This window comes from Dicentrarchus labrax, unplaced genomic scaffold (genome assembly GCF_905237075.1).
Source record: "Dicentrarchus labrax unplaced genomic scaffold, dlabrax2021, whole genome shotgun sequence".
Taxonomy (NCBI): domain Eukaryota; kingdom Metazoa; phylum Chordata; class Actinopteri; family Moronidae; genus Dicentrarchus; species Dicentrarchus labrax.
Genome location: NW_026136713.1, coordinates 12,196,602 through 12,215,888, shown reverse-complemented (window position 1 = coordinate 12,215,888; position 19,287 = coordinate 12,196,602). Strand labels below are relative to the sequence as shown.

The following is a 19,287-nucleotide window of genomic DNA, read 5'->3' as shown; positions in this document are numbered from 1 at the left end:
TTGGAAAGGTCTGTCTGACGGTGGTAAGGTATAGCAGTGAAAATATTCTAAATAAAGCCTACATTCAACCTGACATTGTTTTTTTTCTCTTTTAGGTGGGCCTTTTTTAGGCAGCTAAAATATGTTTTATTGCTGAGCCCGTCCACAGCAGTGCTTTCCTTAGCTTCCATGCTGATATTCCTGTATGCTTCTTCAAACTAGGGACATGCTGAGTGCCATCTATACACTGACTATGGATACGTACGTCATACAACCCCACTTAAAAAAAATCCAAACGGTCTCTTTAAATTTTCACAATTTGATTGTGACAAAAATCCATTTTGTTATCAAGTAAATGATGCAGCAACATTTCTCAGTCCAGCAGTAATAACATGAGAGTCCCAGTGTTGAATACTGGCAGTATCTGTGCTTGTGCGTGTTACTGGAGTCTCATACAGCTGTGTGATACGCACTCAGCCTGTTCCTCCAGCTCAGGGCAGGGGATGCCAGCATTGGCCGGCCGCAAGAGGATGTAACGTGTGCGGTGGCGGACACCACCTCTGGAGCAGGGGCCCAGACACAAACCCCAGGAAGACCAGAAAGACACTTCACAGTCCAGTGGTGTCGCTGCATGGAGGGGAAAGAGAGAGGGAAAGTGAGTAAAGACAGAAAGACGTTAGAAGTAAAAAAAAATCTGCAGAAACAAGGGCTGTTTCTATTAGCCTGTGCTCGTAGCAGCTCTACGTTGTGTAGAACTGTTTTAAGTAGAGCTTATCCTTCCAGGTAAAATGTTTAGGCCCGACTGATCCTGCGGTCTTACCTGAGAAGCGCTGGGGAATGATAGAGTTTGGCAGAATATGATTGGACATTGGGGTTTGACGGTCAGGTGATCTGCTCTGTCGAGTGATCCTTATGCTGGCAATAGGTGGAAGCTCCTCTATCCGTGGATAGTAGAAGGAGTTGGCTGGATGGTTCGGCATCTGAGATGTGATCTGAAGTCAGCAAAGAACAGTCAGGCATAATTCATTCAGGAGAGCCAGCAGAATCTCAACAAACCTCAAATGTGCAATAGCCAACTTTAAAACACATGCCTTGGAAAGGATAGATGGTCTGTTATGTAAGAGAGGCCCTTTTTTTTACTCAAATAATTTCATATGCGAGGCAGTTAGACTCATGAGATCACAGAATCACAATATCAGGTGAGAATCCATGTTGCCAGGCTTCAATCGGTTGTGGCCGGTACAGTGTTATCGGACCAATCAGCATCCTCTGAGGAACTACTGGCTGCTACAGCATGAGCTGTTAGCATTATTCCTTAATTGAAGGAAGAGCAAAGAATGGCACTTTAAGGACCAGCGTGTAAGCATTAGTGGGATCAGTTGTGGATTGCAACTCCCTCGCTTCACTCCCCCCTTCCAAATGCAAAGGAGAAACTATGGTGGCTGCTAACCGTGTGAAAGACGTGAACAGCCCTATCTAGAGCCAGTGTTTGGCTTGTCCCTGTTGGGCTACTGTTCAACATGGCAGCCTCCATGGAAGGTGACCAGCACTGCTGTAGATATAAAGGCTCATTTATTGTATGATATTATTATATTTATTATATTTCTACCAGTAGATCCTCCTAAATGTTACACACTGGACCTTTAAGGCTTTTCTCGATAGAAAAGATGCTTCCGCTCTTCTCCCGACTGGCTTCAGTATGAGTTTGACTACATTATATGGTTTGTTGATCTGATTGATTGATGTTCACCTGTGATAAATGGTGATAGACAGATGGTTCATTTAATCAGATGCCAAGTTTTATTTAAAAGTGCCTGCCCTTTTCCAAGCTCTCCAGTTGGTTCTATGTAGCACACCATCTGTCTAAGTCATGTTAGAGAGCCGCCAAGCAGCTAAGAATGATGCTCCATAACCACGCTGCTTAACTATTTTAAGTATAATACGAGGGTCATCCGCCTTGCTTTGTCTTTGGAATGAATGCACAGATGACTAAATGAATCAACGTATAAACGAATTATAGTTTTTGTACTTGTGAACATTGCAAGAGCTCACCTTTGTGATGTTTTCTGGTGGGCTGGTTGGGAAGTTTGGTGATGAGAAAGTGAATCCACTGTCTGTCCCTGCATCATAAGGCTGGAGGTCAATGTTCACTTCCTGTTTCCACTGGCTGCCCTCACAAAGGTTTAGGGTGTCCACACCGACGAACCAGTCGGGGCTGGGGATCATCTTCACCATCAGGGACAACTGTCAATCAGAGAGAGAGATAATGCTGTTAGTTCAGATTAGAGTATAGACAAAAAAAAGCACAATTACACAAAAGAAATACACCAATTATGTACTCATATTTAATGTATTGTAGACCAAAATTACTTGATAAGATCAATTATTTATTGAAAAATTAAGTCAATGGCTCATAAATCCAAAGCAGATAAGTGCTTTTAAGAGGACGGATGTCTGGCAATGTCCACCACTTTGGTCCTGAAGTACAGACTGAAGTATCTCAACACGCAACTGTAGCAAGTAGTAGCTTTGTTTGTCTTCTTCTTTCTTCATATACCTAAAAGCAATAAACTCTAAGGCATATATTTTGTTCTTTTCCCAAGATAATTGTGAGTCTTGATATTGCACTGATGAGTTGTTTTTCTTTGCTTTGTCAGCTGTAAACGAAACTACAAAGAAAAAAACGCAATGAAATACTTAATTCACAAGAGGAGAAAAGTTACAATCAAATAGACCCAGAAAGCACAGCTGTGATCATTTTCTGGCTCAAGTCAAAAGTCAAACTGCAGCCCTCTGGAGTACAAACAGTTTTTTTTTTTGCGGGGGAAGAAAAAAGAAGATCAAATTAATAATAATAAAAAAAACAATCAATCAGACTTGATTACCCGATAAAGTTGTGTTATTCTGCCCCATGTCTGATATACTGCACTGTGTGTAGAATAAATTAAGTTAAATGAATAATAGTGAGATATACGCATGAACACACACACACACACACACACACACACACACACACACACACACACACACACTGTTGATGTCAGGATTTATAAACTCTGTCATTTATAAATGGGGGGATCTGGGGACTGCATGTGTGCACATGCATGCACCCACTCAGTTTCCTGTGCAGGGATAGACTTTGTCTCCTGTGTGATGGATGTTTCCTGAGAGCTGGTGACCTCATACAGGAAGTGGCCTGGGGGTCAGCACACGCTGAGGTGGCAGACACCCAGAAAACAGCACATTTGAAAACGCCTCCTCATTTGCGGCCCGATATTTGAGGACCTTGGGCTGAGCTGCTAAGGCTCAGGGTAGGGTGGGTGGGCTTGGACAGCTTTTGGATGGCTAGAAACGGGTGGCCTGGAGTCAGATAGAGCACTGCTGGATTGAAGAGCGCTGGAACAGACATCAAACCAGTGCACCAGGCGGAACAGACCACTCGGGACAGGAGGCAGGTAGTGTCAGCATGACACACGGGGTCTGTTTTCTTGCCTGTGACGCACGGCGAGAAACAGAGAAACCAAATCAGAAGCAGCTCTGTTGCTTTTCAGAATCCTCCACTGATCCCCTTCCTTCCTTCCTTCCTTTCTTCCCTCCTCTGCTCTCCTCCCTCCTCTTGTCCTTTTCAGCCTCCTTTCAAACAGCGGTTTTTCCAAGAAAGCCCCGTCCTGCTATATCCATTGGGCCACTCCGCAAGGATGTCTGCTCAGGGGTATCCCTCGTCACCGGCTTGATCAGTCCGTGGTGGTTTGGTTTGGTTTTTTCAGGCCAAGAAGTATCTCTAAAGCGCAGACAGTTACGCAAAGCTCCCATGATCCCTTTCACTTTTTCTCCATCACAGCAAATCTTCCACAGAGCCCCAGAGAGAACGAACCGTCCTCGAAAACATGCAACTCAGTCCAGATGCACAAGCACCTTAATGCTCAGTAGTTGTCCCTGGTGCTACTGATCTCACAAAATGCAGAATGTTTAAGAATAATGCCACTTGGATCCCGAATTGGTAGATATTTGGATCTATCTGTCTGTTTTGAATTACACATTTAACAGCAATAGCAGGAGGCTCATGAATATGGAGATAGGAATCATATGTGTTTGGGATTTTTGGTGCATTGCGTATGATTGTTTTGGTTTGTGGGCAAGATGGGATGGGATTTCTATATTAGTGTGCGAGAGAGACAAAAGCAGTATAACAGATTAAGCTGTCGACAGAATCACGTCATTCAGTCTGTCTTTGTCACGTTCAGCACACAACACTGTCCACTGATCTAAAAACAGACAGACCCATTTAAAAGCAGCCCCAGACATCATATACCTAGTTGACAAGCTGTTAAGCTGCTGTCCATGACAGGTACTTACCAAAGATGCCCTCCGTCAGGGTTGTTTATGATTTTTAAGGGCCCTCAGGTTCAGGCAGTGGAATAACCAATAAACAAATGTAGGTCACCAGACTTTAAGGCAGGCACACACCTATTTCTAAAAGCTCCAATAAACGTCCGCCCTTCCTCTTCACCTCTTTCCCTCTCATTCATCAGCTACAGTACATATGCTTTACACATAAAGGAATACTTTATTTCTAGGTTTAACTGTGTAAAATGGTGTGACACATTTTTCCACCGCGCCATACTTTCATTCCTACCTCAAATCCTTGCCTTTGTTTAAGCCCCAAGCCCAAATTTAGCCAGACCATGACCCTTTGCTTCATAACCTCACTCACTATTCAGCAGCAGTGGTACCCTTTTGTCCAATAATGGACACTGAACCTGCAACCCAACATCAGCCCACATTTATCAGCCCATTTATCAGCCTTAAATATGGGGTAATGTGGGGCTTCAAGAGTCTGAGTTTGCCAAATCAAATAGATATCTTACACGCAGTTTTAGTCGTTTTAGTGCCAAATAGGAACAGATCCAAATGGATTGTAACACAAAGGGAAGTTTGCACTAAAATAACCCTGGAAAATATCCACTTGACTCAAACTGCTGAAGCCTTATATTAGCTTCGGCTGAACGTCAGAATGCAGTTTTGCACGCAAGGAACGGATCACTTCAAGGCCGGTATGGTGAGGAAGAAGGTTTACAGTTTACTTTGTTCTTTGTACAGAAAAAGAAACAAGATATAATATGTTAATTAGTGAGGCAGATTGTGTTACCAGGCTCGCTGTTTCCAGTCTTTCTGCTAAGCTAAGCTAACTTGCTGCTGTGCTGTAGCTTCACATTTACTGTACAGACATGAGAGCAGTGTTAGTCTTCTCCTTTAACTCTTGGCAAGAAAGTGAATGAACGTGTTTCTCAAATTGTCTAAAAACTATTCCTTTTACTAAACTTCATCCCGGGCCCCTCATCCCTGAGCTCACAGAGTTCAGTGGGACAGGCAGCAGACAGAGTGCAGACTGCGCAGGATGGATGTGGGCGTTTGTGGCTGCAGGGCTTCAGCACTCAGGCTAAACATAGTCTGATTGGATAGTGGAAAGAAGTGGTGAAATGTTTGGTCAGAGCGGATGCACAATGTTATATGAAGGGCCAGGTCACCATATGACTGAATAGACTGAGTCAAACAGACGGTTTGTGTGACTTACTGCGTCTGAGCATGTGTGTCCTTTTGTGAATGAGTATTGCTTCCACTTAAGTTTTATTTGTGCCTACCAGTGAACTCCGGGGCTGCATGAGCAACTCTGTGGAGCTGTGCCCAATGCCGTTAGGGATGCCGGCCGTTCGGTACATGGCGCCGACAGTACGTCTCTTCCTGGCCTCCTTGGCTGCCTTCATCAGCTCCACCGTCACCCCGACTTCAGCGAAGCTCTGCACCCCTGCACTAGCTGGAGCACCCTCCTCCCACAGCCGAAAATGGCGATTATGGCTGACCGCTAAAGGGAGAAAAGAAACACAAGAAGGAGGAGAAGACAGGAGTAAGATGCCTATTCACTGGAATGCATATCAATGTCGATGAAACACCACAGAGCCTCAGCCAGACGGTGAGATCATTTCCACCATGGAGCCTGTATGTATTTCAATGGCTGCCTCCTACGTCCTGCAATTAAACAGATAATTCTGAAGGAATTGCCCACATGCATGTCTTTGGCATTATTGTACGGTTATAGTTACATAGTTTCTCCATCTATCACCGATAAAACCACACCACAAGCTGAAGCTGCCAGGAGATAGGTCAGGATCTCGGAGTCAGCAGCTAGATGGTGGACAATCTTTTATTTTTAAAACAATTTTGAAATCCCTTCTTGATACTTTTTCATACCCTTCGGGTCAACAGAACCATTTTCTTCACATTCTTATATTTAGTTCTGGTTATCTATGAAATCTGTTGAGAATGAAGAGACTGATTTAGGTTAAACTGTTTGTACCACAGGTTCTGGAGCTCCGTATTGAAACCCACAGAGCCACTGGCCTGGGCCAGTGGTTTTAAGGGCAGAGTAAGGTTAGCCAGAAACACGCTGACAAATGCTCTGATGGTTCTGCCTTACCTCACTTTTCAGAGCTGCGTACAGGCACACATACACAACTGTGCATTTATACTTAAACACTCTTGACACATGTATTAACACACACACCGCACTGAGCCACACACACAACCTACCCAGCACACTTCACACACTATCTTGTTTCTCCCCAAACTGCCATTACTTATGCACTTAATTGCATTTCCATCCTAACAAATTTCCCACAAGCATCAAGACCTTGAAACTCGATAACGCATCACGTTTAAGCCCCACCAAGACGTCAAAGCCCACTTCCCGCCCTTCCTTAATTGCTCGTTTTTTTTCTTTGGCCAAGACAAACTCCATTCCCTCTATCTTCTGGCAGTGTCCTTGGTCCCTTACCCCCAGGTCTCCACAACAAAGCAACTCAAAACCAACGCAGGCCCCCAAACCCCTCGACAGGTTATGCTTTTCTTTGTGCTGTGACAAACTCTATTTCCAATGTTCTTTTTGTCCTCTACCAGACTGTCAGCTCATTGAGGCCCTTGTGCCCCCCCCTCCGCCTCCCCAATCACCGGTGCCCAGAGACATTAAAAGCCATTATGGGTGTGTCTCAATCTCTGGTGCCTGTCTCTATATGAAGTAAGTAGGCCATCACCCTCTGGCAGGGCAGCAGGGCACCAGTGAGAGAGCTGGAAACCAGACAAAGCCACAGACAGTGATGCACAAGAACAGTCCAACACACACACGCATACATGCACACATATGTACGAGCATCTGCCATCCATCCCATGCTCCATGGCTTGGGAAAAAAAAGAGGGGAATTGCTTCTTCTCCTCCTCCTGGCTCTGAGGTAGCGGTCTGACCCCACCACACCCCAACTATCATCACCCACCTTCACCAACCCCCGAAAACCTCTTCTCCAGTGTTTACCGCCAACACTGTGGTAAACCAGCGGAAATGTGGGATGGAGTGCAGGATTGAGTTGAAGAAATAGAGAAATATTAAAGATATCGTTGGACAGAAGTTAGAGAGAAAAACCCCATCTGGTAGCATTTAGACGGTCTTCTTATTGCTCTCAGCTTCTTGCTGTTTTGCTCATTAACATCTCCCATCCCTGTGTATGTGTCTGTGTGCATGGGCGTATGCTGACAATGAGGCCCTAAACATCTGACACAAGATGGAAAGCATAAATTATGTCTTTAGGTGACCCTTCATCTGAAAGCAGTCACCATTTTGAGTGAGGGAGGTGAACTAAAATAACCCCTGACTCCTCGCTGCCGTTGCAAGTCTGAAATAGTCAAAATTCAACGTATTTTCAGGCGTTAGAGGTCAAATTTTCCAGAAGAAATTATTGGTTTTCCCACAACCAATTTCTTAGTCCCTAGAAGGCTTTCTCACCTATGAGTTTGGACCACTGTGCAGGGGGCCGGAACAGTGGATACTGCTTGGGGAAGGCCTGTGGGCTCCAGTGACCTGTAAAGACCAGGATGTAGGAAGCAGGACCCTTGGCTGTGCATTCTGTCCCGTTGAGTGGTCGCAAAGGCCCAGCAAAAGCGAGGCAAAGCTTCAGAAGCACAACGAGGAGCTGCTGCAGCCAACCACAGGTCAGGTGCTGTAATGACATCATCTGAAAGAAATGAAGAAATGAAAAGTGGTTGTGTAAGTATATTCCTCTCCCGTGGTAAAGATGTATCAAATTGTTTGGGTTCCTTGCCACAAATACAGATAATGTTGCTCTTATTCTTGAGTTTTCTTGAGTATCACTAAACGTGCGGCACATTTTAAAGAAGAAGCCTCTAAAGAAGAAGTTCTTTGGCAGCGGCACGTAATGTTTGTCAATCACCAAGCAAACGAATGGATGGACATTTAGGAAACCAAACCCAGACAATCCTGGAAAATCAGTATAAGGGGGGAAATTCCACATCCCTGCCCTCATATCACAACATGTACATTTTATCGAGGAACAAAGCTTATTGAACCCATTGACCCTGGAGCCTTCGATTGAAAAGTCCTCCCATTCCCCTGGGCCGGGCCGAGTGTGTTGGTTCGCAGCCAACCTGTGGCTACACGGCAAAACGGTTAACATTCATCGCTGTCACGGTAATGTCTGCCACAGGAGCTGGCCTAAAATAAAACAACATGGATGACATCTCTGAGGACAAAAGCAAATCCTGTCTGCTGTGCTGCTCTACTGACCTCACTGACTGACCATCCACTGACCACCAGCTGCTGAGTCAGACCATGAAGAGAGGTGAGGAGGGCACGTGCATCATAATTGCTCAAAACCACATTTCAGCCTTACATTTCATTGTGTTGGGCTGAAGAGTCGAGTCTTCGCTTGCTGACAGTGGGCGGATTTCTAACAACGCTCCTGGAGCTGAATGTAAATCAGAGGCACACTGCTTCTTCTCTCTGCACCAGCCCGCTCTTCACCTCTAAACACACATCCTTCCACCTCATCCTCCTCTCTGCTTTCTACACCCAATCTCTTAATTTAATACAGATTTAATAAATAATGATGTGATAGGTCTTTTTCCAATTTGCAGACACTTTCACTGAATGTCTTTAAAAAGTATTCTAATTAAACACTACTAGGCTGAGAATAAACTGCATAAAAGTGATGTTATTTCCCCTATTTCCCGTTTAACTGACAGATGTTTTAACTTTGAGGGTGACAGTTTATGACTTGATGACAGATGAATTTCTCTCTTTGCGTGTTACACAAGGGGAGAATGATGTTTTGTGGCTGCAGCCTTGTGTGGCGTTTCTATGGGTTACTATACTATAACTAAACCTCCAAGCAGCTGCAGAATGCAGACAGTTAAATTTGGGCAAGTCGACTAGTGTACAAACACACACACATGCACCCAAACGCACACACACACACACACACACACACACACACACACACACACACACACACACACACCGACGCACATAACACTCATGTCCTGCTGCACATTGTCCCTGAAGTCTATTTCCAGAGGTCAGATAGTATTACTCTGCCAATATAGCTGCAAAACTCCAACTCTAACACTTTTCTGACCGCAGCCTTATATGTGAGTGTTTTATCAATTCACTGTCTCCATTAAATGTATATTAACCACTGCACAGTTTAACAGCCAGCCATAAAAATACCTTGAGTATGGAGACACACAGAGCCCAGCTTTGATCTCACTGCTCAGTCATCTGATCACCTCACTGGCTGCAACTTTGCTGCTCTGCAGGAGGCAGATAAAGCTCCAGGTTGAGATGCTTAAGCACGCAGCTAGTTCCAAAAAGTAACAGGAAAAACGACATAATACTACTTCCAGACTGATAATAAAGCGTTTTTTTTTTTTTATACTTGTGATCAAGCTCTGTGTGCGCGGGTTAATGGAAGTTCACCACCTGGAGCTGGAGGTTTTTCACATCAGTATGTGATCTTAACTGCAACTGTCCTGGCTGCTCTGTCCTCTATGTTTAGTATAGAAAAGGAGGTCAGTCCTGTCACAGGCTGTTGCAAACAGTTACCTGATTTTCCTGTCTTTTTACACACACACACACACACACACACACACACACACACACACACACACACACACACACACACACACACACATTCCAGACAAAGAAGATCAACATTTTAACTGGAAACTCACAGCAACACATTGATCGTGATCTTTGTATTTTAGAAATTACATATTTCAGTGTGTCTGTTAGTAGCTGTCATGTCATCTCTGTTGCTATAACAACCATTAATCAAATGACCCTATTCTACACTGAGACCTTGGTTCAGTAGACCCTTCCCCCTGAACTTGTCACACTGACACTATAACACACTGAAGAGACATTTCTTGAATTCCCACACTGACACACAGCACTGTATCAGTCAGCACACACACACAGACCTGCTGTTAGCTGACGTCTACTGCTGCTCCTGAAAACACATGCAGCAGTAAAAGGCTGTATGGTATTTATTGATAGGTAGATAGATAACTTTATTAATCCCACAATGGGGAAATTCACTTGTCACAGCAACATTTGAGTGAAATAAATACAGATATAAAAAACAGGAACATGCATACACACTTATTTTCAGTTGATATATCGTTTACACTCTCACATACGTATGCGTTTGCATCACACTCGGCTCTCATCAGTCAACAAAGACAGACACACAGCAGTTTTTCTGTCAGGCACAAGACACAATAAAATGAGGGGATGTGGTGCGGAGCCAAATGTAGCGGCTGCCGCCCTGTGGGCACCTTCACAGTGTAATTACAGCAGACTCATGCAGAGATAATACACACATCCAGCTCAGCTCATATACACAGGCATGCAGGTATGCAAGCGCAAGCAAAGATTTGTGCACACAGCGGGAGGTATGTTCATTTTAAACAAGGGGATGGCGGGTCGGTAATTAGCCTTTTTTTTCTCCAAAATCTTTTGTCCAGGAGTTTGTGCCAAGAAAAGAGATGCATCACTCTATCTTAGCCTTTTTACACACTCCTGCATAAAGTGCACATATCTGTCTGTACCATTTCACCTTGATGCATTTGCACAGAAACACAGACAGACACTCAGCAGGGCATGCATCCCAACAGGAGGTCAGAAACTTGACTGTTTCTCATGCAGGCGGAGGGTAAATCATGACAGTTTAGGTAGCAGTTTAGACAGAGAAAAGGGCGGAGGGCATGCAGATTTTGGTTTGCCTGAAATCTTAATTAAAGCCACATTTTCAGCAGAAAGATCAGTGAGGATGGACAGTGCATGTGTATACCTGTACACTATATAGATTGCACCAATTAGGTGAAGCAACTACTGATGAAAATGTGCAAATATATGCAAAAAACCCAATATAGATAAAGTTATTCAACACATCAGTGTACCGATTCGTAGTATGAAAACATTGTCTAAAGTGGAAGAAAATACCTTTTTTTTTTCCTGCTGCCGAACAGCTGCATCAAACATTAAAATGCTGAAAATGTTCATGAACCAGTCTTAATAATCCCATCCCCAACACCCTGAAAATTACCACTCTTAGTAACTTTGATACTGTATATCTTTCAGGCAATAATTCTATATTCATAATAACATACCTTTACTTAATCAACATTTTGAATGCATAACTTTTACTTGTAATGGAGTATCTTTGCACTGTGATATTGCTTCTTTTACTTGAGTAATTTCTGCCGCTGTTTCCCAAGGTAAAGAGAAGCTTACTGGGTGTCAAATGGCTAAAAAAAAAAAACACGTGTGTTCGTCCTCTCGGACTGTGGTGCTGTGGAGAATGAATGGAGGCTCAGTGTGTGTCCTACCTGTGTTGGATCAGTCAGTGACAGAGAGAAGCTGCAGCAGAATCACACAGTTGGGACCACGGAGAGGATATAGCTCCAGTCACTCTCTCACTTCTTCTCCTCTCTTACTCTCCACTGTAACCCGCGGGCCGGCACAGCCTTATCAGCCTTTATCCTTCTGTCTTTATCTCTCTTTCCAGATTTCTCTCCTCCTCCTTTCTCTCTCTCTCTCTCTCTCTCTCTCTTTCATTGTATCTCCTCATATTACCCTCCTCTCTCTCTCTCTCTCTCTCTCTCTCACTTTCTCTTGCTGTCTCTCGCTTTCTCCTCCCCCTCCTCCACTTTTCTCCCCCTACCTCTCCTTGTATGGAAAGGCAGTTAACAGCCTCACTCCTCTCCTCCACTGTCCCTCTCTTCTCTCCCTCTATCTTTCTCTCTCGTCTTTCGGTGGCTGTGTAAACTCAGCAACCTCATTGCTGACAAGGTAATCAACACCACATTGGCCTTTCTTAACATACACCACTCAGCATTGTGTATTTTCCTTCGCCTGTTCTTCAGCCCACTCTATCATACATGAGAGGTGTAAGTTGCTGAATAATGGGAGTAACATAGAAGGAGAGAAATGAGGAATGGGGCTTACGCACAGACATGCAACCTGGATAACAGACGCTGGACAGAAGCACAGGCTTTTTTTCTGCAGTTAATTAACTGATTGGACATTGTAGAAAATCAAAGGGTTTTAAATGGTCTCCCCCCCCTTTCAGATAGTTCTTCTGTCCTGTGGCAGATCCAGCTGTGATCTCAGCCAAGGAACCCCTTTTCCTCGGGTCAGGGCGTGTGTGTGTGTGTGTGTGTATGTGTGTGTGTGTGTGTGTGTGTGTGTGTGTGTGTGTGTGTCAGAGATGTGTGGTCACCGGTTTCCACAGCTGGTACACACATGGACAACCAGGGAGGTTTCTGTGACCGGCCACCACTCACTTCTTTACATGTCAAAGCTCAGACTAAACAAGGCCGCATGTGTTCTTGTGCGAGTAAGTGAAATCTCTAGGAATTTTTGTTACCTTCCTGGTTGTTATCGATGGCTGTGACGCAACAAAGCAGTCAGCCTATATTTCATTGAACAATCAAACACATTCTGGTCAGGACTTTGATCTAACATGGATTAGGTACCGCTTGTCTCTAAATCTTTTATCAACTCGACCTGGCTAACATTACCCAGACCCAAAAGGAAACTGCAATTGGATAACTGCAGACCTTTTTAAACCGACTTGGCCACGTCACTGGCTCGCCTGTGAACCTTCCAGGAACAAGGGGAGCGAAAAGGAGCAGACGGAGGAAGAGGGGGAGTGGGGTTAGATGTGGATCAGGTAACAATTTGGATTTTGTGTGTTGCAGTCATAAAAAATCAAGTAAACAATTACACCCTCTGCCCATCTGTTTTTTGCTTTCTTCCTTCATTCCTCTCCATCTCTTTCCGCCCTGTTTGTCTCCAAAACAGTTACTTTATCTATCTATCTATCTATCTATCTATCTATCTATCTATCTATCTATCTATCTATCTATCTATCTGTCTGTCTGTCTCTACAGTTGAAAGTAGGTTACGGGAAAAACCCAGACTTCCCCGCTGCTGCCCTCTGATTAATGACAGTGAGCTCAGCCGCCAGATTGACTCACGTTAATGTGAAACGTCATTGACACACTGTCAAATACACAGGTGTGCGTTTGTGTGAGCACACACTGCACACACAAAATCTTTTGAAATGTGAACTCACGCTGGCACATACGGCAATTGACGTTTAGGTCTGCAAACCTATGCGGGAACTGATGATTATTTTGATTACTAGAACACAGACATCCATAGTTTAAAGTTAAACCGCACTCTGCAGCACACACACACGCACACACGCAGGGTTAGCATTAGGACACCAGATACAGCAGCAGAACGGCTGCAGGTTTTGCCTGACTGACGCAAATCTCCAAGATAGCTGAAAGTTTTCTCCCTGTCAATCACATGCTCACGTCAATGTTACACGAGCCAAGTGAGTGAAGAAATGAGAGGAAAACCATGAGCTAATCACAGAGCGCTGGGCTGGGGCCATACTAGCTCCAGTGTCTCTGCTTCACCGCCGCAAACCCTGCAGACCCCTAAGACTGACAGACATGAGGAAAGAGCAGCATTAGGAACAGATGGATAATGTTGACTGTGTGTTGTGCTAAAATATAATATAAAGTTTATAACATTCAGTTTTTGTCAACAGAGTCAGAAATGTCTAAATTCGATTTGATGTTTATTAAGTTAAAGATATAATACTTAAAGGCGGTGTTGTACTGAACTACCTCACATTGACAGATGTTTCTAAATTATTTCATCCACCCTCTCACGATATTTGAAACACCTCAACACGACCAACAACTATGACCTCAATGCTAAATCATACAGTTGAATTAACTCCTCTATCACAGCATAAAAGAAGCTGTAAGCTGTGGTATTGAATTGCATAAGACCGTACAGGCGTACCTAATAAAGTGGCCGCTGGGTGCAAAGTTTAATAATGTCTACAGCCGTACAAGTGGCAGACAGAGCATTAGCACAATGCCAACATGCTGATGTTTAGAGGGTATAATGTTTACCATGTTTATCATATTGGACAAATTAAAATTATGACTTGATGATGGTCCTTGATGAATTTTTTGGCAGGTCGATTTTTTTGTTTTCGACCAAAGTTGATGAATCCAGAACCAAGCGACCATCGCCCCACGCAGTTTCTTTTAAAAAGGAAAACAAGGCCGGTGCAGTCTGATTCAACGTCTGAGTCATTCTGTGGCTGGAATAATATGTAATAATTCCAAAGACAACCGAAGACAAATATTTATCCACTCGGCTTCACGGTTGGTAGTACGATCCCTCCAAGTGGGATAGTTCATCTGTCTGGAGACTAATTCATCACACAGACATGTATGCACATATACGGCCTTTCTCTCTCACACACACATCCTGATCTGTCACACTGCTCTTCTTTCTCCCCACCAAGACTCATACTTCACTCGTTGATGTTCTCATCTCTGGACCTCAGTTAAAGGCTCTTGTGTGACCTCTGACCCACTTTGAGTGTGTTACCTAAGCAGGATGACTCGTCTGACTGAGCAGTTTACTGAAGGTACTGACCCAGCAGCAGAGCGGGAACCAGTACCCCCATTTTACTGGTTTGACCAGCGTTCCCAAACCTTTTGAAATCAGTGAGGGTTTCAAGCACCCCTCCTCCTCCTCTTGAACTAAACAAACAAATAAAAAAAATCTGGCAGCCCAGCGTGGGGCCTGACAGGGGTAATGTATGGCACTGGGTGAGGTGGATGATGCTCTGCTGCACTCTGTTGCACAATCTTGAGCGGGACATAGGAAGCAACAAGCCTAGGTGTGTTTGAAGTGTGTGTGAATCAGGTCTGTTAAAATACTGCTCGGCATCCTGGGCCTCCTTCAACAACACATGCTGTTATGTAATATGGCCTGTGCCTCAGTAGAGAGTCAGCACAGTAGCAGTATGTATATTGGCCTCCAGTTCCAAGTTTCCATAATGACATTTAAAGGACTGGATAACTATAAGGGTAAATCAATAAGTCAACTGGACAGCCCTGGAAAACTATTGAATTGACAGGAATTTTATACAAAGGTCACGGTCTCCAGAGGATAAATGAGACGTTTTTATCTACAGACATCGCCGGTCGCCTTTTGTGGAGTCCACCATGTTGAACCGTTCTACGTTAGCTCAGAACGGACAAACCTAACAGTGGCTGTAGCAGCAGGGCCTTTCGTGTTTTTCACAAGTTTCATGACCCCTGTAGTTCCTCCTACACACCACACAGCCCGTTCTCATTCCCAGCTTGTCAAATACAAACGCGAACAGTGTTCAGTTAGTTCAACCTGCTATATGCCACTACTGCATCACATCATTCAATTTGTTCAATACTTAACCAACAACCTGGGAAGCTCATGACATTCCAGTCAGTCTCAGCTGTACTTTCTATTAGTGCTATTTATTGCACCAAATGTTAGCATGCTAATATGCTAAACTGAAATAAAGGTTACCATTAAACCTGCTAAACGTCACCATATGAATGCTAGTGCAGAACATTTTCTTTCCACCACATGATAAAAAAAAAAAGATTTAAAAAAAGACCCGGCACATGAGCCAATAGCTGCATAGCACAGGGTCCAAATCAGAACTATCCAAACTTCTTTATTACCATTTGTCTGAAGTTTACGTTGTCACACAGAGTTTATAGCTGGACGGGACTTTAATTTTGTTTTGGATTCAGGTAAAGACCCTTATCCTTTGCAGCTAGGGCTCTTAAAAAAGAAATTTCACATCTTATTTTAGTAGACATGTGGAAGGTGAGACACCAATGGAGCTATTAATAGACTATTCCTACTCATCTGTCCATAATAGTTACTCTAGGATTTCTATGTTTGTTTTTTATTCACGCTGGGAGAGAATATCCTGTCACAGTCTCTGAGCATAAGTCTTACCGAAACCAAATGACAATATGTCTGATCAGTGGAGGTTTCGTTGTTGTCAGCCTCACTACAGCCCGGCTCCTGGGAGTTGAAGCCCCGGGACTAGATGGTTTCTCCAACCATTCAATTGAAAATAAGCGCCTACCTCAAACCATGCAGCAGTCTCTCTTAGTAATAGTAATACTTTTATTAAAACCAGGGGAGGGTCCTAGTTTATGTGGGTCATATAGACCAACCTCAGTCTTGTCATCTGAATATAAGATATTAACAAAGGTTATAGCTCTCAGGCTCAAGAAAGGGATACCAGGCAGGATTTATTAAAAACCACCTCTACTCTTTCAACATTAGGATGCTGTTCAATATTGTGTTTAGCACTAAGCCCATTAAAGACCCAGATTTAGCTCTCACTTGGCACTGAGAGACCTCTGACAGTGGTGTTTTCTCTTTGCAGTACTATGATCTAAATTATCTTCTGGCCTTATATATTAGAATAATTAAAACGGTCTACCATACCTCCAGCAATAGTTCAGACAAACACAGATACATCATCATCATTTCCCTTATCCTGTGGCACGCCTCCAATTATCCCCCCTTTTGTGCTCTTTAGTGATTGAGCCTTTAGCCATCACAATACTTGAATATCCCTCAGGATATATAAAGTATCTATCTATCGCTATCTATCTAATACAGTTTAAGAGGGTTAAAATGATTTAGATAGATGCAATATTAATTTAAAACTCTCCCCCATCCCAATCTAATTTTTTTCTAGGAAACTAGAAGCTATGATCTCCAGGTTTGTATGCAGGAGAAAACCACAGAGAGGGAAATCACTACATAATAACCCTTATCAAGGAGGAAGCCTGAAGCTTCCAGCTCTATTGCTGGGAGGCCACAATTAGATCAATCTGGATTTGGCTAAATCATTTTGACAAGCTTCCCCGCTTGGAAGCAGATCGAGCACATAGTGTTATGCAGCTGGCAGGTGTCCCTTTTATTGAGATATCACACTTTAAAAACAGGTACAGATAATCCTCTCATAAATCCTATCTCTAGAGTTTGGACAGATATACAGGTAAACTTTCAGAGCGCTACAGTGTTACATACTTTAGGGGACCTTTATAATGATGAGACATCTAGTTCCTTTGAATGTTTAAAGGCTGAACCCCCCCCCAACTAGTTTCCCCAACACTGGATAAAAATGACCTCTACCGGAAAGATAAAATGTTATCCAAGTTTATGGAAAATATAATTATAAATCATATCACATATCAAATAAAACTAAAAATCTTTCAATCTTTCCACGTATCACCACGTTGGATATACCGTATCCAGTCTAAGTACCTACAGGTGAGGCACTATATTTGTTCACTACAGGGCGGACGCCCTACTCCATTAAAACCTTTAAAATTTTACAACTCAATGGCAGTCTAACAGTTAAGGCTAAGTGGGAAAAGTACTTGGACATCTGTTTTACAGACTGTGAACAGGAATCAATACATAAAGAGGCTCAGTCCTTTTCTTAACAGCCATCATGAGCTGTTGCAGGTATCATTCATAGTAACTACTTTACACCAGAGACTTACCATAACAAACAGTATGTCTAAAATGTCTCCTAGGTGTAAAACAGAGACTGTGCTCATATATATATTCTGGGACTGTGCAAAACTTGTCCTTTAATAGGGATTTATTAGAATATCACAGGAGCTGATACCTACCCAGACTTATCGTGCTTGACTCAGGACTTAAAGCATTAATAAAGATGCTTTATTGGTGGCAATAAACGTAATGCCATAACGTGTAAGAAGGAAGACACACCCTCCACCTCCATGTGGCTGAAAACATGTTTTTGTTTCATTTTAAAAGAAATCTCTCCCTTCCTGAGAAATATTAGAATTACTTAAGGAAACACGTCATAAATGTAAAATACCCATGTGTGTGCCAGTAGACAATAACCACGCACTCGAGGTGTGAATCTGAAACACTAAATATAAGTTTGTGAGGACACTTGCTTTAACTTTGTACTTGTTGTAGTAACTTAAACGTTATTTATTTTAATTCATCATCTATTTATTTTCTTGTATTTTTGTGTTTTATTATCAAGCCACTGTAGTCAGTATATCTATTATAATTATAATAATGGTTGGGAGGGAGGAGAAGTGAACATGAGAGGGTTTTACCAGATGGGAGTTATTATGAAAATGATTTTTTAATTTTTGGACATGGTCACAATCCTGTTTATCGTTACTTTCAGTAAAGATATTGTGGACTCTCCTTAAATAAGTAACCACAGTTAAAAGCCTACAATAAAGGGGAACTCCACTGGTTTTACACATCCAAGTATGTTTACAGATCTTGGGGAGTTACTACTGCATGTGTGGAAAAAGGTTGTATAAAACCTTTTTTGTGGCTCCAGAGGGAGCTGGGTGAAGTTGGATAAACTGCCTCAAGTGATGTCATTTGAGTCAGCACCAGTTGGCGCTCAAGACTACGAGTTTGAAGACGGAAAAAAAAAATGTGGAGTCAGGAAGAAGTGAGTTTAGCAGACCTCTGTAGCCCGCTCCTCATCTCTGCTCGAGGCTAGCAGCTCGGGGGATGTGGTTGCATTGTGGGTAATGTAGGCACCAGTATTTGAGAAGAATATATGGAAAAGACTTCTTATATAACCTTATCTTGCTATTTTTGTATCAAAACCGTGAGTCTAAAAGCGTCATAAGAGTGAACTAAATTGGTGGAGTATTTAACATTTGTGACATTGTCTTACTGCCAGTAAGAAAGTAACTGGATGCACACTGGGAATTAAAACCTCATAGAGCCAATAAACACAATCAATCTCTAACCCTTCCATGATGGACTCCACGGCACCCTAACCCACGAGGATGCCAGCCTTATAGCCAGCAGGCTCCTAATGATGCCTCTCAAGTAAGTAGACTTCAGCTTTCAGTCCCTGCAGTCCATTTTAAGAGAGGGCTCCTGGTTATGTGCATGTGGTAGCAATTTTGGGGCTGATAATCCCCCCCCGCCCTTCTCTGCCCTGTGGGTCTACACAGAATCCCCCTTTTCCCGTTACACCCCACCTAGCCTGC

At 43.2% G+C, this 19,287-nt stretch overlaps 1 protein-coding gene across 1 annotated transcript; it reads right to left on the bottom strand.

The window, feature by feature from the left end:
- Positions 1–11,926, bottom strand: spon2a (spondin 2a, extracellular matrix protein). The gene is made up of 6 exons (XM_051419173.1): positions 11,713–11,926; positions 7,811–8,039; positions 5,622–5,842; positions 2,032–2,223; positions 800–971; positions 1–606 (listed from the first exon to the last, which is right to left on the bottom strand). Exons 2-6 carry the CDS (start codon positions 8,037–8,039, stop codon positions 419–421), a joined length of 1,002 nt encoding a protein of 333 aa, XP_051275133.1. The 5' UTR covers positions 11,713–11,926; the 3' UTR covers positions 1–418.
- Between the last annotated feature and the right edge of the window lie 7,361 nt (positions 11,927–19,287).